Source organism: Suricata suricatta, chromosome 3, assembly GCF_006229205.1.
Source record: "Suricata suricatta isolate VVHF042 chromosome 3, meerkat_22Aug2017_6uvM2_HiC, whole genome shotgun sequence".
Classification (NCBI taxonomy): domain Eukaryota; kingdom Metazoa; phylum Chordata; class Mammalia; order Carnivora; family Herpestidae; genus Suricata; species Suricata suricatta.
This window is the reverse complement of record NC_043702.1, coordinates 138,869,915-138,892,614: the sequence shown is the minus strand read 5'-3', so window position 1 is coordinate 138,892,614 and position 22,700 is coordinate 138,869,915. Positions and strand designations below refer to the sequence as shown.

Below are 22,700 nucleotides of genomic sequence, written 5' to 3'. Positions count from 1 at the left end.
CTGCCCCTGAACATAGTCTGGACATTTCACGTGAATGTGAACCATTTTCTTTGTTTAGAATGGATGGCTCACTGGAATGCTGTCTTTGATCTGGCCTGGGTTCCTGGTGAACTTAAGCTTGTAAGTGACTTTAATTTTATTGGAATTTGGGCAAATGCTGGTAAAGTGTTGCTTCATTAAATTATGATACCTTATTTTTGAAAGGTTACAGCAGCAGGAGATCAAACAGCCAAATTTTGGGATGTAAAAGCTGGTGAGCTGATTGGAACATGCAAAGGTCATCAGTGCAGCCTCAAATCAGTTGCCTTTTCTAAGTTTGAGAAAGGTAGGTTTGTTCCTATCCCCTTTCATGTCCTTCACCTCCTTCGTGGTGAGTTAATAAGAAGCTGTGATTGTTTCCTCCCTTTCCCATCAGAGTTGCTACTTTACCTACATAGATGATTGAGAGTCTCATGACTGAAATCGATGAAATTAAGTTGGCTTTTAGTCCTGTTCTCATGGACATTATCTCCAGCTTGTCCCTGTTAAAGAATCTTCAGATAATTTTTTTCTATAATCTTGCAGATAAGGTAAATACTTATAAGCAGCCACAATACCTCTGTTCAAAAGTCAAAACCTATACTGGACCCTGATTAACTCTATTTGTAAACTAGATACTTCAACTCTACTTTTAAAATTTTAATTAAATGGGGTGTGAGGAAAGAGTGGGAAACCTGATAAAATGGGCATGATTCTCTACCTGAAAATTTACCATTTAATTGCTTTAAATTGCCCAATTCTCTAATATGTTTTCAACTATTATTTACTCGCAATTGATCCTTTTATATGTATTTTGCTATTAAAATAGAGAAGGGAGATATAAAGAGTGAGATAATACAGAACAGTTCTATAGTAGCTAGGGAAAAAACTTAGGATTGTCTGAATGAGCTCTTCATTCCTAGTCACTTCTTTTCTCCTTCCTCCATTAGTTCCTCACTGAATAATTTTTTTTAAACAAATGGGCCAAACATTGATCTCAAAGAAGTGGCTGAATTAATCTGACTTTAAACTCAATGATAAGGATAAACATTGCAGTCTCCTTTATCATTAAGAATATTGTGTTTTTAAAAGAAACATTTTCATTTATTCACATGAGCACTCAGGAAAATTAAACTGAGTTGTTGAGCTGATTAGTACTCAAAAAAAAATGTCAATTTTAATTGACTGTCATTGCTTTTGAGAGTAGAACCTTAAAAAATATATGGCACAGTTTTTACCTCTAGGTTTTCATTAGTACATCTATTATATAAAGTTAGGGATGTTTGTATTCTAGTTTACTACTGTGTCAGAATTTACTCAGTTAATAAGAATAAGATCATGACAGTTTACCTTACTAAAAGTTAATTTATGTAAAGAGTAATAGAAAAGGGAAACACTGTATCTTTTGGTCCCTTTGCTTAATTTTTTTTTTAACTCTATACATTAAGTCTATGCCAATGTGGTCTAGTAGAAAAAGCACTGGATTAGAAATGGGGGCTGGTGCCTTTTTTCATGGCTCTCAGTAGTCTGTAGGTGCTCTAGCATGAATTATCTGGTTGGACACTGCCCCAAGGCCACATAGTTTGATTGGTAAACAGATTAGATTTTAGATTCTTCAGCCAAATGCCTTTGTACAGGGCACACTTTTACAACCAAACATAGAACCCCTGTTTTATTCTAGTTTCTGCCTCTAAACTCTTGGGGAAAGTCATTTTTATTTCCCTGGACTTTCATTTGTTGATACTTTTGTTTTAACAGGCAATTAACTCAGTAGTAGTTAGATTGCAGACTGTCAGACGTACAGGAGGAGCAGATCCCACTTCAGTCCTTCAACATAAGCCTTAGTTACAAAGTGCTTTTGGTTTTCCCTTGCATGTATGGTTCAGGAGTCAACCAGAGACTTGCACTAAATTTGATTTTTTTTAAATGTTTGTTTATTTTGTGTGAGAGAGAGTATGAGCAGAGCAGAGGCACAGAGAGGGGGAGACACAGAATCTGAAGCAGGCTCCAGGCTCCTAGAGCCTGACATGGGGCTTAAACTCATGAACTATGAGATCATGACCTGAACCAAAGTCAGAGGCTTAATTGACTGAGCCACCCAGATGCCCTGTGCTTTAAACTTAAACACAGACTTAGAGTTACCCTTTTTCTGGCCCTCTCTGGACTTTCCCTCTCACTCTGGCAGCTCTTGTGGCTTCAGTCTCCTTGCCCAGTTCCTATGGCTTGAAAGAGGGCCGGTTTCTTATTGGCATCTTAGCTGCCTGGTACTGGTAACTGCAACTGTGGTTACCGTCAAGGTAAAACTACAAAAAAAACCCTGTAATTTAGCCTGGCCAATCATTTCCTTCAGGTATAAACTCCCCTCCAAAAATTTCATGTTTTTGTTCAGTTTCTAAACAGCCCTCAGGCAGTTGGTTTTTATAGTTTGTCCAAAGTTTATCGCTAATGCAGGTAGATTGGTTTGACAAGTGCTTACCCTTCTACACAGGAAACAGTCTTTCTGGTTTACTTTTTAAAGAGTAAAACATTACAGATAAATTGAAGTTCCCCAATGTTCCCTTCTCTAATCCCCTTGCCTTCTTTCCATCCCCAGAGGCAACCTCTTGCACCATTTTGTAAAGATCTCATCCATACTTCTATACTGAGACAGTATAGCTTGGAGGTTTGGAGAGTGGGCTCTGGATTTCTTCAGCTAAGAATATCTTTATAAGTTACTTAATCTTCTCTATGCCTTAGTTTTCTCATCTATACAATGGGGATACTAATAACCCCCTAATAGGGTTGATAACAGGGATCGAGCTAATTTATATGAAGCACATAGATTAGTGTGTAGCACTTACTAAGCTCTCAGTATATTTTGGTTATTGCTTGTTCATCATTATTACTTCCGTTAAGTGTTCTATATATAGTGTTTTGTGTGTTTTTAAGAATATTTACACAGAGGGATTATTCTATAGAGTATTTTTTTTCAGGATAAGCCTTTTGAGTTCTTTGTAACCCTTTCCCTTCACAGCTTTGTTTTCATTTACTTGTTGCTAAGTTGTGTATTTTTTTAAATTTTAATCTCCTGTGCCAATTACAATGCCTAGCATATAATAGATACTCTAGGAAACTTAAATTGAAATGCATGCATTGTTGACTGATTTTGTTAACTTCTTACACACTATTTTCCCATAGCTGTCTTCTGTACAGGTGGAAGAGATGGCAACATTATGGTCTGGGACACCAGGTGCAACAAAAAAGGTAGACTAGTTCCATTTTAATTTTGATAAGTATAGTATCATCCCATACTTATTTTGAATGAGTTAGTGAATTTATCCGGTTACCACTAGGGGGCACATGTTCATAATCCCCCATTTCTGCTCACTGTACAAATTCTCAGGATTGTTGTGAGTGTTGCAAGTATTACCCTCCGTATTTACTTCTGTTGTCTTCTGAACTATGCCATTTACCTAAATTATTGATGGAATTATTAATACATGGGCTTACTGAGAGATGATCTATTAATTTGAAAATTGTTTGGATTTAAAGAATTGGATTAAACATAATTATGCTCACATTGCTCCCATGATACCATTAAGCAGAATGCAATGATCATATCCCTGCTCACTTTTGTAAAAATAACTCATTTATTTTTAACAGACTATCTTTCAGAGCACTTTTAGACACACAGCAAAATTGAGCAGAAAATACAGAATTATCTCTGCATTGAACTACTCCCTATTCCCATAGACTTTCCCACTGTCAGCATCCCGCAGCCAAGCTGGACGTTTGTCAGAATTGATGCCCCTGCACGGATACATCATCAGCACCCAGTGTCCCTCTGTACTTCACATTAGGGTTCCCTCTTGGTATTGTACATTCTGTTGGCTTTGACAAATGTATAATGGTGTGCATCTACAATTATAGTATCATGCAGACTAGTTTCACAATGCTAAAGTTCCTCTGTGCTCCTCCTATTCATCCTGACCTTCCCTTCCTCAAGCCCTGGCAACCACTGATCTTTCACTGTCTCCATAGTTTTGACTCTTTCAGAATGTCATATAGTTGGAATCATACATATATAGCCTTTTGAGATTTGCTTCTCTCACTTAATATGCACTTAAGGTTCCTCCATTTCTATTCGTGGCCTGGTAGCTAATTTTTTTTTTTTTTACCGCTGAGTAATATGCCATTGTCTGGATATGCCACAATTTACTTATACATTCATCTCCTGAAAGACATCTTGATTGCTTCCAAGTTTTGGCATTTAGGAATAAAGGGGCTCCAAATGTCCATATGCTTATTTTTTTATATACATTATAATCTCACCAAAGAAATATAATGCAGTAGCTCCCAGCTTCTTAATTTCACTGAAGAATACAATTAATTTGGGGGTCTTATACATAAATGTTGTATTCAGCATGGGAATAAAATTCTGAAACCTAAAGCAATTTGTTCGGAATACCTTTCAGATGGATTTTATCGGCAAGTGAATCAAATCAGTGGAGCTCACAATACCTTAGACAAGCAAACCCCTTCAAAACCTAAGAAGAAACAGAATGCAAAAGGACTTGCTCCTTCTGTGGTAAGATTTTATAGCTGTATATATGTGTGCAGATCTTAACAGTAGGATAGAGTCTCGTTTTACAGAACCTCTTGGGCATAAAATAGGAGCTATAGATTAAGTGAATGAGAATTTTCATTTCCTCTTGGTAACAGTGGTTCATTGCTTAATACTCAATACCTACAGTACTAGTTCTCAAAATGTAGTGTGCAACACAGTCACCTGGAAGTATATGAAAAATTCATCTTCCTGAGTCTTATCCCTAGAGATCTCCATGCATATACATATCTACAGTATAATGTAGTTCTTTAGGTAAGGGGGGTAGTTTGAAGAAGCACATTAAGTACTTTGGTACAGTTTTCTTTAGGGGGAGGGAACCTCCTCTTGTTTTCATAACTACAGGAAACGTGGATTTTTAATATTTTTTAAACATTTGGCAAAATATCAAATATATTGAGACATTTCGGTAGACTGTAGTATCTCTAGAAATTTGCAGTCAAAGCTTAAACACTGCCCATAACATATTTATTTCTTTCAAAAAAAATCACTATTGCTCTTTATTGTGTTTATTTTTCTAATATTCCTGGTCTGGAGGATCCAAATTAATATGTTAGAGAAATGTGTTTACTAATTAAAATTGTTTACCATGAATAGGACACAGGCATGAGTGGAAATTGACAGGGTTAATGTGGTTTTTGGAGGCTAAGTAAAGTTAAAAGTAATATCATTTCAGACAATCAGAATCTGAGCCAAGAAAACTTGTTAATGGCAATTAGGAGGTAAAACTCTACTGAGTTCCTTTAAATTTTTCAGAGCATGTAATCATCTTTCATCCATAATTCTTTAGACACGCCTATAGTGTTAGTTTAGGTGGACAGTGACATTTTACAGATGAAACAGGTGCAGGGAAGTTAGACGAGTTTCCTACGGATACACAGCTTATTAGTAGGGCTGATTTTAAGTAGAACCAGTTTGTTTCTTGAGAACAAGGCACAGTCAACACTACATACTATAATTTAATGAGGTTTAGGTCATTTTCACACTAAAATTCCTTCTTGGTCAGTATAAATATCTGATTTAGGATTATTGGAAAGGGGGAATTTAGTCTAAGAGTTTGGGTGAGGACGAAGCCATCATTTTAGCATCTTGCTCTCTTGGTGGTAAAGATTGTGATACCCAAGATGGACTTTTTGCCATTCTTTTTCTGCCTTTGGTGCTGTTAGGATTTCCAGCAGAGTGTTACCGTGGTCCTCTTTCAAGATGAGAACACATTAGTCTCAGCAGGAGCCGTGGATGGGTAAGAGTCTTTATTTCTTGTTTCTTTTGATGAGATCTCTTTCACAAACATGATAGGGAAGTCACCTAGTCCCATTAAAATCGAATGTGTGTGCTTTTAACTTTCAACGTCGTGAATATCCAGCTGAGAATAGGAACTACAGATCAAACTGAAAAATAGGACTTTTCCTCATAAAATTAAATGAGGTAAATCCGTGTGTCCCACTGAGCACATTATCCAGCACACAGGAGCAGTGCTGGCTGCTGTTGCTTTGTGGAGAAGCGGGATGGGCAGCTCACTTGTCCACGCAGTATAATTTAAGCAGCGCGTCTTATTTTGAGGAGTAAGATTTCTGTTATTTTGGATTTTATCTTCTCAGGTTTAGTAGTAACCCTAAAAGAAGAAAGCTGATTCTGGGTATATAATGGGCATTTTGGGGAGTAATAAGTAAGGCCTAAAGACTCTCACATTCCTGCCATCCATGATCGGTCTGCATGTTTGGTGTACAAATAAGTTTGTGGTACTTCTTGGTTGGTTTCTTTGTTAGAATAAAAATTCTTTGAGTGGTTTTTTAAGCACCCTTCTTTCCCCCCTTATTTGCTCATTGTCTCTCTGAAGACATCCTTCCCTTCAAAACTAATTTAGGAAGATGATGGCTTAGTGAACTAGAATTTCTGTGGTCTCTTCTGGACACCAAAACTTGTCTGTGGACCAAATTCTCTGGCACAATTGGAGGATTATCTGAAGGTTATTAGTAATGCTTATGAATGACTGTGAAAGTTTGCTCTGTTTCCAAGGATACTGCCCTTTTATAGCAAGTGTGGGTTTTCTGGTTGTCTATAAACTAGATGTTGAGGATTAATACAATTATACCAATAGATGAAATGAAGAAATACTTAATTTCACAGGAAAATTCATTTAGACTACTTAAGGAGTTATATAGAGAGATACAATCATAGGACAGAGCTTATTATGCCTTATGATGTTAGAAGTTACATGCAGAGTGTTAACAACTTAGGAAGCATTTATTTTGTTTTGTTTTGCTTTCCGAAAACAATGAAACAATGACCATCAGAACCCAACCTTCATCTTCCTTTTCCGCTCCCTTAAAGTAAACTCAAGGCAGCCATCACTAGGTCAGAACACATCTGTTTCCTTTCTGCTTAAGTTATTAGCCTGACATTGGAGGCAGCAGTATGAGATAGTTCAGTCTGTTTCCCAGTGAGATATCCTCGTTATACCTGGTTGATGTGCCAGAGGAGTCAGATTAAAAGTCATTTCACATTCATTGTAGTTGAAACTGATTAGAGTTGGGTGGCTACAAAGTAACTTTTTTTACCTTGGTTTTTAGGGTAATCAAAATATGGGATTTACGAAAGAATTATACTGCTTATCGACAGGAACCCATAGCATCCAAGTCTTTTCTGTACCCAGGTAGCAGCACTCGAAAACTAGGTAAGCCTTTTTATAGCCTATAGGACTTTTTTTTAATATGTGAGGTTTTGTTAAAATTTTAAAAATAAATATCAGGCTGGTTTTCAGCAACATAGACTTGAGGCTAACCGGTGGTTGTATCTTTTTGAAATTCAAAAGATAGAAACTCAGAAGAATATTTTTGGTTTATATATATTTGGGGGAAGATAAATTCTGATAATCTTGTGGAATGTTCTTTCGCCTCCACATTTTCACCTCAGTTCTACTTGCTCTTGTCAGGACATGCTAACTAAAGTTTCCTTTTTCTAGGATACTCAAGTCTGATTTTGGATTCCACTGGCTCTACTTTATTTGCTAACTGCACAGATGACAATATCTACATGTTCAATATGACTGGATTAAAGACTTCTCCAGGTAAGATCTTAGCCACTTCAAATCTCGTACCCAAAAACTAATATGGAAGTGTTTGTTAATGATAATTTAATTTTGACCTTTTCTGTAAACCAAATTCATGAAGACCTGTGAGTACTTTGAGGTCTTTATTGGTTCTAGTGATGTTTTCATAGGTATATTTTCCCTGTGGTAACTGCACAAGTAAACAGAATCTTGCTCTATATGGTGACTTAATTATATGTTAACAGTGAGTCTTTCCTGAAATTATATCCCTTTTATATTTAGACTTATCTCAATTTTTGTAAGATACAGAAAGATATTCTGTTTAGCTTTTGTCTTGTTCAGGGGTCTTTTGTTAAAATTAGGGGGTTGAAGTTTTTAAGCCCCTAAATAGGTTTTATCTACTCAGCCTCCTTAATGTTGGGCAGAGTCTATTTTACCTCTAGCTTTCCCTAACCTCACCTTTTTTTTTGTCTTCAAGAAAATTAAAATTGGAATCTGGTGTATAAAGTTGACACATGACATTTTTAAAAAAGAAGTGAAAGTTTCTTAGGCATAGTGTAAGAGGGATATTTGGGTCACATAATTTTAAGAATATTATCAATTACTTAGCCAAACTACATATGAGTAACCTGGTTGTTGCTCAGGCCAGAAACAGATTTTGAATTCTGTAACCAATCCCCAGAGATACCTAGTTCCCATTAAAGTAAGATAATCTGATAACTAAGAAATCTTAGTACAGAATTTAGCTAGGCCCTTACAGAAGTTTCCAAAGACTGCCCCAAGCCATCACTAGGAGTTCGGATTCTATGACAGCTTCCCAGTTGGTATTTCTAATGCCCTGGATTAGTTCTGGTGTTGTCTAAACAAGAACAAGAATATTTGGAGAGGGAAAGTGGTTTATAACTTCTTTTCCCATTTTCCTGATAGAACCAGAACTTGGATAGCTTTTAACTTAAATAGTCATATAAAATAGACTTTTTGAAATCTTTCTCCAAAAAAAGTATAATCCCAATTGTGATTATCAAATATACAAGAGCTTTTTTTGTTTTTAATGTTTTTAATGTTTATTTTTGAGAGGGAGAGAGAGACAGAGACAGAGCATGAGTGGGGGAGGAACAGCAAGAGATGGAGACACAGAATCCCAAGCAGGCTGCAGGCTCCGAGCTGTCAGCACAGAGCCTGACGTGGGGCTTGAACTTACAAGCCATGACATCATGACCTGAGCTCAAGTCGGAAGCTCAACCAACTGAGCCACCCAGGCGTCCCACAAGAGCTCTTTCTGTGTCATTTTTTTTTTTATAGTGTGGCCCTAAAGAGGGGCTTTGAGTTTACTTTGTTCCTCTGTCATCAAACAAATATGCCCAAGGCTACTTTACTGATAATTTAGTAACCTTTTTCCTGTGTTCCTAAAATAGTATTAGGTACATAGATTGATATCTAATGTTCCTTAGAAATTAAGTGACAGATGTGTGTGACACCCAGTATCTTTTTCAAAATTTCAGAAAGGGTCCTTGGCTTAATATTTCCTCTTCCATACTTTTAATTCACAATATTTTATTATACTAAGTGATGTTCGTAGAGGTGACTGAACTACTTCAATAAAGCATGTTCATTTTCAGAGCCCACATTATTAAAGTTTAAGTTGAGCTCATCAACCAATACAGGTTTAAGGATTTTTCAAAAGGTCTGAAGAATTTGCAGTGTACATTATTAGACCAGCAGAGGGCAATAAATACTTATAGGTCTAGTGGGAAATTTGTTCTGTACTTTTCCATTCATAGTTAAGAATTGAGAAAGATAAACAAATATAATTTTGGAGTTGTACTCAGAACAAAGGAGCCTGTTTATTTTGTGAGGATTTATCTATTATAATAGGTAAAAAGAAAATGTATATCTGAATTGATTTACATTCTGCTTCCACATTCGGAGTGTTCAATATGTAGGCTTTTTCTTGAAAAGCTAACATTATAAGATCTTTTTCCAGTTTTATTCTGGTAAAAGGAAGAGGTTTCTATGACCATTTAAGGAAAGCTATTAAGTCCTTAGTAATTCTTATTTCCTTTCTGTTAGAACATTGGAGTGAATTTTTTTCCTGCTTATATATATATTCTTAAATTCTCCAATATATGAGATTTTTTTTTTCCACTTCCTATTAGCGTTCTCATACCAGAGGCCTCAGGTTTTGGTCTTCTTAGTATAGAAGAGCCTATCAAGCATACTGTGCTAGATTGGATTTCTTGCCCTTTTACCACAGATACTAAGAAGTTTAAACCTAAAGGCTAACCCTAATCTAGTTGGAATATCTTACATATGAACATATAGTTTACCCCACTAGCTACTTCTTCCCATCCTATTTAAACTGTATAATTAAAAAGATTCCTACCAAAAAAAAATTTAGATTTCTACATCCCAAATGAGCTGTCCCTGAATCTTAACTCTTTCCACTGATTCCTGCTTATTCATGCAACAAGTGTTCCATGTTACTCTGTTCAAATCACTGTGAGGTCTAGTGAGGAAAGGATAAAATAGGAAATTTATCCTTGAGATTTAAAGTCTTAGAGGAAGAAGCACCAATGTATTGTACAATGGAAAAGTCCTACCTCACAGTGGGGAAAGAGGGACCTAATAAAGGCATTTTACTAAAAGAGTAGATACTGCTTCCATTCTTCATCTTAAGAATGTTTTTCATCACTTTCTCTTTTATAGTCCGCTCTATACCAAGTATTTGGGCTTAGGTCATGAGAGTGGGTCTAATATAAAGCTTCTCTCTGAGACTTCCTATACTTTTATGCCAATGTCCAATTCCCTTTAATTTAGTAAATATAGCTTGACTATCTGTTTCAATAGTCAATACACTAATAAACCTTGTTAGAACATGTATACTGTCTGCATTTATTTGAACACTGGAAATAACAAAAACCAAGTAATTTCATCTTTCCCCCCTCTGGCAGTGGCTATCTTCAATGGACATCAAAACTCTACCTTTTATGTTAAATCCAGTCTTAGTCCAGACGACCAGTTTTTAGTCAGTGGCTCAAGTGATGAAGCTGCCTACATTTGGAAGGTAAGTTGGCAAACTTCCCTCACAAATATGAGACTAAAGTATTCTTTAAAAGAGTTTTTCTAAGATGAGCAAATTTAATGTAAACATGTACTGTTAACTTTTTCTACATCAGATGTTCAATAAAAGATGCTTCTTGCTTTTTAACATAGCCAACCTCCCTCTGAGGATATATCATACTTTAATGGCCAGAGCTTCTCAGAAATTGACAACCCATGTCCTCCAGGAGTTTTACAGATTATCAGGAAATTGAGAATTCAAAAAACTGGAGAGAGTCTTAACTATTTTGTCCTACTTCCTGGAAAAACATGTTGGGACTGCCTTTCTGCCTTGATCATGAGATCAAGCCTTGTGTTGGGCTCTGCGCTGAGTGGAGCCTGCTTGGGATTCTCTCTCTCCCTCTCTCTGCCTCTCCCCTGCTTGCACACACACTCTCTCAAAATAAATAAATAAGCATTTTTTAGAAATACCTTCAAAATACAGTATTTTGATAGTCAGGATCCTATACCCAAATTAGCCATAGAGCCTTGTACAAAACACTCAAAAATATTTGTATGGTAATTATACTCTTTACTCTTTCATAAGTGCCCAATCTTAAGATTACTAGATGTGATTGCTTTATCAATTATATACATTATATATATATATATGTATTTTAAGTTTATTTATTTATTTTGAGAGAGAGAGAGCATGCAAGGGAGGGACAGAGAGAGGAGAGAAAGAGAATCCCAAGCAGGCACTGCACTGTACAGTCAGCACAGCCCAAAGTGGGGCTCAAACTCACGAACCGTGAGCTCATGCCCTGAGCCAAAATCAAGAGTCAGACACTTAGCTGACTGAGCACCCAGGTGCCTCTCTTTTGTATATATTTAATAGCATTATTTAATATTTTTATTTTACAGATTTTCCATTTCACAAGTTTATAGTATTTTTTTACTTTATTTTGTAACGTTTATTATTTTTGAGAGACAGCATGAGCCCGAGAGGGGCAGAGAGAGGGTAAAGCACAGAATCCGAGGCAACCCCCAGGCTCTGAGCCGTCAGCACAGAACCTGACAAGGAGCTCAAACTCACGAACCGTGAGACCATGAACCTGGGCTAAAGTCAGACGCTTAACTGACGGACCCACCCCGCGCCCCAGTATGTTTTTACGGTTTAAATAACAGTGATTCCTCAGTGACTACTGTAAGCAAGGAAATTTAAAGCTGTTGGGGGCATCTGGGTGGCTCCGTCCATTATCCCCTGGCTTCAGGTCCAGTTATAATCTCGTGGTTCGTGAGTTTGAGCCCCGAGTTGGCTCTGTGTTGACAACGCAGAGCCTGCTTCGGATCCTCTCTCTCTCTCTCTCTCTCTGCCCCTCCCCTGCTCATGCTTACTCACTCTCTGTCTCTCAAAAATAAATAAACAATAAAAAAAATATTAAAAAGAAATTTAAAACTGTCCATTTGACATTAGTGGAGAAAACTGAAATATTACACAATAAGTAGCACTTGCTAATCCCTGAAAAATAGCTCTTTTGGAACTAATTAATTATAGCAGTGTCTGGGAGTTCAGAGAAATAAGAGTAGTATGGCATTGTTTTCCTATGGTTAGAAATCATCTTCTAGATTGCCTAATAATGTCATAAATGTCCTAGACATTGGTGAATTGAATGATCAGAATTCACACATTTTGGATCTTAGAGGTTTAATGTCTCAAACTTCATAAACCCGTAGATTCAGTGTTATCAAATCCCTTCTCAGGAGGCAATTACATCTTTCTTTTTCCTGCCAACCTCTAGGAAGTCGTATTTTTAATGTTGGTTTAGGACAGGGTAGAAATCTGTCAGGTATGAAGGATAATTCTTTAGCTTAGCTTTATCTGGTCCTGGGGACACACTAAAAAACCTGAATACCTAGAGGTGCAAAAATGCAACACTGCCTTAAATGTTTTCAGTCACAATATCCTAGATGATCACATGGTGGAGACGTTGTTCTATCCACGTTGCTTTTGTGTTGTACTTGCCTCTTTTTCTAAAAGCACATTTCTTTTATTTATTGTATTTTTATTAAAAAAAATTTTTTTTAATGTTTATTTTTGAGAGAGAGACAAGATGAGCAGGAGAGGCAGAGAGAAGGGGAAACACAGAATCTGAAGCAGACTCCAGGCTTTGAGCTGTCAGCACAGGGCTTGAACTCACAAGCTGTAAGATCATGACCTGAGCCAGTCAGATGCTTATCTGACTAAGCCCCACTCTGGCGCCTCTATTTATTGTATTTTTAAATGAAAATTTGCTTATAAAATATAGACCTAAGACCCTCATTCATAAGAGTTTTTACTTAATTTCTCGTCTATAAAATTTTCTGACTTGAGTTTTAAACTTCAATAATATAGGTTACTAACACTAATGCTTTCTTCTAATATTTTAAATTTTGAGTTTCAGATTTGGTCTAAATGCTTAATTTTCTTTTTTTCTCCCAGTCTCACTATCTTGTCTCCATTCCTTTTTCTATCTGATTCTCAACTTAGCAGGAAGCTTTTGTTTCCTACCAAAGTCTGTATTTTTTTAAGCTTTTTAATTCTTTAAAAGAAAATTATACATACCAAAAAGCAAAATAAAAGATTATGCAAAAACACTTAACACACTGAAAAATCAGGCTTGGTTTTTTTTTTACATTTATTTTTGAGAGAGAGACAGAGTGCGAGCAGGGGAGGGGCAGAGAGAGAGGAAGACACAGAATCCGAAGCAGGCTCCAGGCTCTGAGCTGTCAGCACAGAACCTGACACGGGGCTTGAACCGACAAACCACAAGATTATGACCTGAGTCAAAGCTGGACGCTTAACCGACTGAGCCACACAGGCACCCCTAAAATCAGTTTTTTAATTACATGTACGTAATTATACATGTTATTGTATATTATGCATGTGTGTATGTGCTTATAGATATAGTTTTATTGTCAATTCTTTCTAGCTCTTTTCTTTAGTAATAGGCCGTTCTGTCTAGTTTTGTTTCAGGGAATGGGGGTCAAGGTAGTTTCTCTCTTTAAAGACATGCAGTAAAGATACGTGGCTGTTGTTAGTAACCCATTTTCAGACATCTACTCAGTGGCTATCATACATGGGTGACCCTTTCTAAATTCCTAGGTTGGGTCACATGTCAGTGCTGAATGATGTGGTTCAGACATGATGTTCTCCTGCGTGTCCACACATAACTCAATGTGCAGGCTCTGATATTTGAGATCCTGGCAAGCTTACTGCTCCTAAAATTGAATTTGCCTGATGAGGTGGCTCAGTTTCTCTTTTCCATGATTAAAACATAAGGTGGGGGTGTAGCTGAAAACCCATTCCATGCAAGCTGAGTATCCAGACTATTGGGTTATTATATAGCTCTGCTATGTTTCCAAAAGGTCAGAATTCCTTCCAAGTGTTGGGATTTTTCCTATGTTAAAAAGTCCATGGGCACAAGAAAACAGAGAGAAATAAAGGTGTTTCAGATCTTAAGACAGAAGAGAATGGCCTTCTAATCTTTTCCACTGTTCAGCAAAGGGGAGACATAGACTCTCTGGTACTGAGGCCCAAGACTTAAAAATACAGTTAATATTTTTTTCTTTTTAATTTCTCACCCCTCACCTCCTTTCCCTGGTTCATTTCTGTTAATAGGCACTGAATAGTATTGGAGTGGTTATAAATAAACTCATTTGGCACAGTCATTCTACCGCTGACTGGCGAAACATTGAGCCTGACACTTTAGGAAGTGTAAATGACCTCATGGCAGAAATAAAGATGAGATTTGGTTTCTCACTGGGCGTAGTAAGGAGATTTTGGGGGTAAAGAGGTTGAACTCTCTTGCATGTTTAAGGATACCAAATGTTTTATTACATGTATAGCTTAGAACCAGTTCTTTCTACCTGTTGCCTTTATAGTTCCAGGAGTTTTACCACGAGGACTCTTCATGCCTTGAGTTAAAGTCGTTGTAACAGCTAGAATATGTAAGAGAGGGCGGTTTTTCCATGGTTTGACCCTCTCCAGGATGCACAGGTGTAAATGTCTTTTGGTCTTAAATAGTTTCTTCTTCCTGCTTAAAGGTAGAGAGAGGCTTTTAAAAAAGAAATCATGTAAATACAGCGATGTTTTATAAAAATTAAGTTTGAATAAAAATGAAGGTTTTAAAAACAACTTGAGCTTCACCCGAGGACACTCATCTTCTTCAAGTAGTCAGCAAGTATACTAGACCATGCTAATCTAGTCCTAAACTGTGAAAACTCTTGCAACTGCCATTCATGTAAACTTGCTGGACAGTACCTCTCATTCCATCACACAACATGCCCTCCTCTCCACGTTTTTTTGTTGAGACAGAATATAAGGTTTATCATTTTAGTCATTTTTAAATGTACAGTTCATAGATTTTGAGTACCATCAAAATATTGTGCAACCACCATCACTATTTCATTCCCAGACATTTTCATTACGCCCAAAAGGAACACTGTACCCTTTAAGAGTCACCCTCCATTCTCCCCTGCCCTCAGCCTCCGACCAGCACTAACCTATGTTCTGTCTGTGGATTTGCCTCTTCTGGACATATCCTATAAACAGAGTCACGCAATATGTGATCTCTTATGTCTGGCTTATTTTACTTAATGTAATGTTTTCAAGATTTCTCATGTTGCTGCAGGTATCAGTACTTCATTCCTTTTCGTGGCTGACTATCCATTGTATGGATTGACCACATTTTACTTACCATTTATTAGTTGGTAGACATTTGAATATCTTACTTTTTTGGCTTTATGATGAATAAAGCAGCTATGAGCATTCATGTATAAGTTTTTGTTTGAATATACATTTTCAGGTCTTCTGTGTGTATGCCTAAGAATATAAGTGCTGGGTCGTCTAGTAATTCTATGTTTAACTTTTTGAGGAACCTTGCCCCCCCAAGTTTAAGGCTATGTAAAGTGCCTGGCTCAACAAATGCTGACTTTTATTGTCATTATTATTCCTCCCTTATTGTCAGATTGTAACATGTTTTTCCAAGGGGTCTTTTGTTTTTTTCTCTTATATCTTATAGGTAAATGCAAAGATGTACATGGATTCTATTGGTGGATGTTTGGTTTTTCTTGAAATTTATTTTAATCCTTTGCATACACGTTTAGGTTCCCTTCAGTATTGTAATGCCTAGGAAATTGAAGAAGAGCCAGTATCATGAAATGACAAGTTAGAGGCCATAAGCAGAGTAAACCAACGCAGTAGAGTAATATGTTCCTACCAGGGAGGGTCAAAAGGACATTAGGATTTTCTCTCCCTTTTAATTTGCTGCTACCAGTCCTGCTTGGGCCTTGGATAAAGAGAAACTTAATGGGCTGGGGCCATCCCAAAGAGGGAAGGAGGAGAATTTCTGTGACTCCTGAAAGAGACTATCTCAAAAGTCTTTTCTAAAATATGCTACCTCGTGAGAGAACGAGTTATTGTTCTCTGTGCCATTGTAGGAGGCAGAAAGTGAGATCCTTTTTGTTAATACTCAGGAAAAAGCTTTTTCTGTGAAACTCTAATTAACCCAGCAAGGCAAATTAGACTCTGTTCTTTCTCTTCTTTTGCTTTTTGAATCCTTACATGTGCCAATTAACCCAAGAGAAGAGTAGTAATAATTGAGTTGGAGAACCTTATGAATCAGTGTGTTGAATATCTTCACTACAATTGAAGGAATCTATTAAGTTTAGTCATTCTTGCAAATATTCTTTCCAGAGTCGCCTCCACTTTCTTCATACAGATGAACAATGATTCAGAGCCTCGGGAAAATGAAAAGGGAATAGTTTCTCTTTTTCAAACACATGTACTAATAATAGAAATGAGTTTGTGCCATATTGTGCTGATTAATTCCCATGGCCTCTGAAAGGGATCGACAGCTCTTGAATGAATCAACTGTCAAATGCAGATCACTAATGGCATCCAGTGAGGGGGAATCTGAACCTCAGTCACATGTGTTGCACTGCACAATATGACCCATCTTGATTCATTAAAATGTGGCAGAACTTAACTTAAAATTCAAGAGTTCTTTAAGCAAATTAACCAAAATGAAATCTTCAAAGATTTTTTTTTTCCAAAAGGGATATCAAAGTGCCATGTAAAAAAGTATATGGTTTATAGTCCTTCAAAATGAAGGGATGACTTTGGTAAAAATCAGTGAGTCTCTTGGATGAAAGACTGTCCTCTTGTCGCAGGAGAACTGGTAGTATGTCTGAGGTGCCTTCAGGGTATACTTACTGGAGTGTTCCTGGAAGTCACTGATTAGAGAAGATCGGAAAATGTCTAGGCAATGTAAAAATAGGACTGCACTTGAAGTGCACACTACCTAGCAGCTGAACCCCATCCTTATAGAAAGTTTACCAGCTAAGAAATGAGGGGAAATGTCATTCTTGCATTTTAGTCAAAATATATATGAATAGCTAAGTAGTCCTAGTTCATATCTGTTTTCTCAGATCAGTGACAAATACTTTGCCTGTTGGAACTCTTTTCTGAGGTATTACTAGGCATACTTAGAGACCTTTGGTAACAAAGCGCTCTAAGGCACAAATATGGAAAGATTCAAAGGCTCTCTCTGGGAGACCTAACACTGCTCTGCTGACTTGTTTTTTTCTCTTTGCCGGTGTGATAGGTCTCCACACCCTGGCATCCACCTACTGTACTCCAGGGTCACTCTCAAGAGGTCACATCTGTGTGCTGGTGTCCATCAGACTTCACAAAGGTTTGTAAATAAATCTCTGTAGTTGATTTAAAAAGTGGATCACAGATTTTTAGATTTTCCCAAGGTTAGTTTGAGAGTTATACAGATTTATTTAATGTTTATATAGAGATCGAAAGAACTAGAGGCCATCCAGGATCTATATCTACCAGTAGAGAAACTTAGACTAAGGAATGAGAATGGATTTCTTGATTCCTTAGAAGGCATTGTTTTCCTAAACATGGAATTAAGTTTTTAATGTAATTAAATTTCACCCAAAAACCTTAAGGTGAAAAAAAACAGTTTTATTAACTTGCTACATATTATCAAGGTGGTATGTTAAAGGTAGCAACTCGATTGTTCTTCACAATCCAGTTTAGTCTTCATATGCCTAAGCAGCGTGTACTGTGAAGTCTTAATGTGCAGGGTTATCTCTGGCAAAACTGCATAAGTAGCCCCAAAATGTTTTAGGCATTTCTCACTTTAAAAAAATTTAACAGTAATGCTTAAAAACAAAGTTCTGAAATGTAAAAAGGCCAGAAACATAAACTATGTACACGTAGGGCTTTCATATAATAGTGGCCCAAGTTCCACTTACTCTCCTGGCCTCTACTGCCTCTGGTCTTTGGGTTATTTGGGGCTTACAAGAAATAGCACTTCTGTGGAGATCTCCCCTTTCATGTATGACGTTTTGAGGTTTTGTTCCCATCTGTTTTTTATCTTCCAGAAACTTTTTATGGTCTGGCCTACTCATGGCATCCCCTGCTAGCTTCCAGTACTGTTGTGGATTTCTTTTTATTTCTCTATCCCTGTATAACCATTTCGGTGCTCATCCTCATGATAGGCCTTTTTTTTTTTTTTTAACTTACTATTTTAATCACCAATAATTACATCCCAGTGACATTTTCTTTCTGGGATTCCGTGTAACTTCCAGTGAAATACCTGCTTTTAACATATTTTATATTTTTGTAGAACTAAGATAGTTTCTTAATTTTTCAGTTTTTTGTGTCATCTTTTTTCAACCATCATATATTCTATGCATTATCTATATGCACAGAAAAGACTCCTAGGAAATGTCAGGGCTGTTTACGTATACTAATCTAGTGATGACCCTTTAAAAACGTTTTTTAAAATAATTTTGCTCCTAGCCTAGAGTTAGGAGGGTAAGATGTGGTTTAAAAACAAAAGGTTCTAGATGTTGAAATTGGAAAAACTTTTAATATTTCATTTCTAGCTCTGCCACTTAATTGTGGTAACATTGGGCAAATAACTTTATTCTTACTTTGCAGATGAGGTTATTTAAGTTCAAGGTTTTTTACATTGTAAGAATTAAACGATAAAAAATGTAAGTTGTCAGATGCACAGTAGGTGCTCTCAAAATAATAATTCTCACTAATAGACCATTGAGTAACTGGGGATTCCAGGCATTTCTTGTTGAGCAGTTAAATATGTGTGTCTTCTTTTGGCCTCCCAGTAAGGAAAGGAAAAAGCTGCCAGTCTCTTGGGGTCCAGGACTTAAGAGAGCGTTTGTTCTTTTTTTCTCTCTCTTTAGTGACTGAAATAGAGAAATTATATAAACAAATGCTGGGGAACAGTTCTGGTACCAGTGGCCATTTGCCACAAGCTCTTCAGGCTGGACTTTCTCTGCCATAAAAGGCTTGGGACCATGATCAGGAATGGTCAGATATTTTTAAAGGGGCAAAGGTTATTTTTAACTTCTTGCAGCCTAGTGAACTTGTTGTTTTCCCAGATCGCTCCTTTACCTATTTGAAAAAGAATCTCAAAGGAATAGTTTCATTCTACGTGTCCCAGCTTCCTAGAGTCATGGACTAAGCCTGATCTTGGAAATGATCCCATTACTTTAGCAGTGAGCCAGAACATGTATAATTCAGAAGAAAGTGGTAGAAATTGAATGTTGGTGACATATACAGGTTTATCACTTAAAAGGAAGAGTAAAAAAAGGTATTATATATGTCATAGTTTTATAGAAGGTGATAAAGATAATGACTTACCCAAGTTTTTAAGACTAAAATGAAATGAACTTGGTTTTATAGCAGGGCCTTAGATCAGGTAAGAAATGACTGGTAATGAAAGACATACCAGCAGAATTATAAAAAAAAAAAAACACTATAGAGAGTCCTTTGGAAATCTGGAGTGATTCCTGAAAGCAGGGAATGGAAATATATGGTTTTTCAGATATCACTTTCTATATCCTGGTATATCAAACAGAATAATTCTCTTTAGGAGTCCTTAAGATCTACTTTTTACTTGTTGTAAATCTTTGATTGAAATTTCTTGACTCCCTTCCTGGTCCTCATTAGATTGCTACCTGCTCTGATGACAATACACTGAAAATCTGGCGCTTGAATAGAGGCTTAGAGGAGAAATCAGGAGGAGATAAACTCTCCCTAGTAGGTTGGGCATCTCAGAAGAAGAAAGAGGCAAGAGCTGACCTAGGTAAGGAATCCCATGCATTTTTCTAAGCTGTTCATGGTTTGATTGGTTTCATTCTGCAGTACAGAGTGATAAGCTAGATTTGGTCTTGTCTTGGTATATTTTTAAAGGAAAGCACCATCTTTTTGACATTTATTCTTTTCAATAAATATTTTCTGAGCACTACTATGTTTATCATCTATACGAAGCACTGGAATACAGTAGTGGATTTATTTTCAAAATGTTTTTCGAACATTTACTATGTGCTAGGCACTGTTCTGAGTTGCTAGAGATTTAGCAATGAACAAAAGAATCAAAAAACCCAAAGACAAATGAAGCTTACAGATTAGCATGAGAGGCATAGAAACAAATTAAAGTAAAATATGTACTACATCAGATCATAAGTACTTGAGGAAAAAAAAAAAAGAACACTGGAAAATTAGGTGCCCAGGGAGGCCTCAATGTTTACATGACATTTGAGTAAAAGAGTGAAATAGTGAGCCATGTGGGCACTTTGAAGAACATTCCAGGCAGACAAAACAGCCAGTGCAAAAGCCCTGAAGTAAGAGCAGGCCTGACATTTTTTTGTTCCTTGAAGAGCCTCATGTGGCTACAGCCCCTGTGGCTGAAGCAAGCTAAGGAGAGGGAGGGGAATAGTAATGGAAAATGAGGTTCTTCTACAATTTGGCTTTTATTCTGACAGACAAAAAGCTATTGCATGGTTTTAAGTAGAGGAGTACCATGATCTGACTTTGCTTGATCATTCTCACGCCTTTGTTGAAAACAAATTGTAACAGGGGCGGGATAAAAGCTGGAAGCTAATTTTAAAGTCCTTTTGAAATAATCCAGGAAGCCATAGTGGTGACTTGGACAGAGGGGTAGCAAAAGATATGGTAAGAAGTCTTCAAATTCTGGATATGTGTACAAGGTGAAGCCAACGGAATATGGTGTGGAATCAGACGTGTAATGTAAGGGAGAATTACCACAGATGACTTCAGAGCTTAGGGCGTGCAAAGCTAGAATAATGGAATTGCCGTTGACCTAGACAGGAGTCCCTGCAGAAGGAACAGGTTTGGGAGGGAATAGCTGAAGTTCCCTTTGGATATGGTATCTGATATTATTAGACATTCAAATGTAGATGTCAGAGAGGCAGTTAAATGTTAATTCTGCAGTTTGGGACTAAACGTATAAATTTGGGATTCATCATCATATAGACCAAGGAAGCTGTAGCTAAGGAAAGAGAATAGGTCTGCAGTCTGAGCCTTGGAACACACCAATGTCGAGAGATTAGAGAGGTGAAGGAATAGACACAACCAGAGAAGTTAGAGAAAAAACCAGAGAATACTGTATTTTGAGAACCAAGTAATTAAGAGGGGTATCCATTTGATCAAATGTTTTTAGCATTTCACGTAAGACAGACTGAAAATTGACCTTTGGATTTGGCAGTGTGGGGATTATTTGGTGACTTTCATGAGAGCAGTTTTGGTGGAATGCCATGGTCTGATGGGTGTTCAGAAAGATCAGAGAAGAGAACTTCGAGACTACAAGTATAGAAGTCTTTGTCAAGGAGTTTTTCTAGAAAGGAAAGGAGAGAAATGAAGTGGTAGCTGAAGGAAGAAGTAGCATTTGTTTTTGTATTGTTTTAATACGAATATAGCATTTTAGGGCACCTGGGTGGCTCAGTCGGTTAAGCATCCAACTTTGGCCAGGTCATCATCTCCCACGCCGTGAGTTTAAGCCCCATGTTGGGCTCTGTCTGACAGTGAAGAACCTGGTTAAGATTCTTGTGCTTTCTCTCTCTCCCTCCCCCTCCCTCTCTCCCTCCCCCTCCCTCTCTCCCTCCCCCCCTCTCCCTTCCCTTCTCCCCCACCCTCCTCTTCCTCTGCTCCTCTCTCACTCTTGCTTTGTGCTCTCTCTCTCTCAAAAATAAACATTTAAAAAATTTTTTTAAGAAATATAGCACTTTGTATGTGATTGGAAGGATCCTATAGAAAGGGAAACTTGATGGCAGGGAAAATTGCTGGAGCATTGTTCTCAAGTAAGTTGTGAAGGGATGGTATTGAATTACAAATAGAAGGGTTGGCCTTTGCCAAGAGTGTGGATAGTTCATCCATAGTAATTAGAGAGAAGGTGGAACATATAGGCACAGTGAGCATAGGTCAGAACCTGTAAACGTTGGTAGTTCTATTTTCTTAGTAAGATAGGATCATCAACTGAAAATAAGGGTAAGGGAAGAGGTGATTAGTATTTGAGGAGAGATAAGTGAGTCTGAAATAGTCATGCACAGAAGAGTAAGTGGACGGGGAAATACAGTTGTTGGGCAGTGGGTCAACTTGAGGCTAGTGGTCATGAATTGCTAATGAGCAGTCAGCATGGTGGTATCTGCTTCCCAGGTACAAATACACTATAAGTATGGAGCTGCATTTAACCAGGGATGTGGTTTAAATCCACAAGTGTAAAGTGAGAGGAGGGCCGAGGAAGTTGAGGGTAGATACGAGAGAATGGTTGTAATGTAATAAGCTGGAAATTCATGCTTAAAGATTCATTTTACGTTAACCATCAAGGCCTAAGCTAATGGGAAGTTGAAGGTGAGACAGAATATGTGCCCATTTTTCTAATGATTTAGTTCTTCAGGCTCTTACAAGATGCTATAAGCAGAACTGAACCCCAGGGGGGTCTTTTACTCTGAAGACGACTTCAGTAAAGCCTTTGGTGCCTTTAGTTTTAATTTTTGGGTTTTTTCTCTCTTTAAAAAAATTATTTTGTTAGTATTATAGTTTAACAAGTCAGGGAGCAACAGTGGATAAAATAAACAACAGTCCCCAGATGCCCTGCCTTACAGCTC

General features: G+C 37.3%; 1 protein-coding gene across 1 annotated transcript in view; it reads left to right on the top strand.

The window, feature by feature from the left end:
* DTL (denticleless E3 ubiquitin protein ligase homolog) overlaps nucleotides 1-22,700 on the top strand; it is a 40,574-nt gene that overhangs the window by 6,775 nt on the left and 11,099 nt on the right. Inside the window, exons 5-14 of the mRNA XM_029933376.1 lie at nucleotides 59-120; nucleotides 205-325; nucleotides 3,196-3,261; nucleotides 4,473-4,585; nucleotides 5,788-5,861; nucleotides 7,192-7,295; nucleotides 7,584-7,688; nucleotides 10,622-10,734; nucleotides 17,357-17,446; nucleotides 19,744-19,879. Of these exons, the coding sequence (XP_029789236.1) occupies nucleotides 59-120; nucleotides 205-325; nucleotides 3,196-3,261; nucleotides 4,473-4,585; nucleotides 5,788-5,861; nucleotides 7,192-7,295; nucleotides 7,584-7,688; nucleotides 10,622-10,734; nucleotides 17,357-17,446; nucleotides 19,744-19,879 (984 nt within the window). The remainder of the gene's footprint in view (nucleotides 1-58; nucleotides 121-204; nucleotides 326-3,195; nucleotides 3,262-4,472; nucleotides 4,586-5,787; nucleotides 5,862-7,191; nucleotides 7,296-7,583; nucleotides 7,689-10,621; nucleotides 10,735-17,356; nucleotides 17,447-19,743; nucleotides 19,880-22,700) is intronic.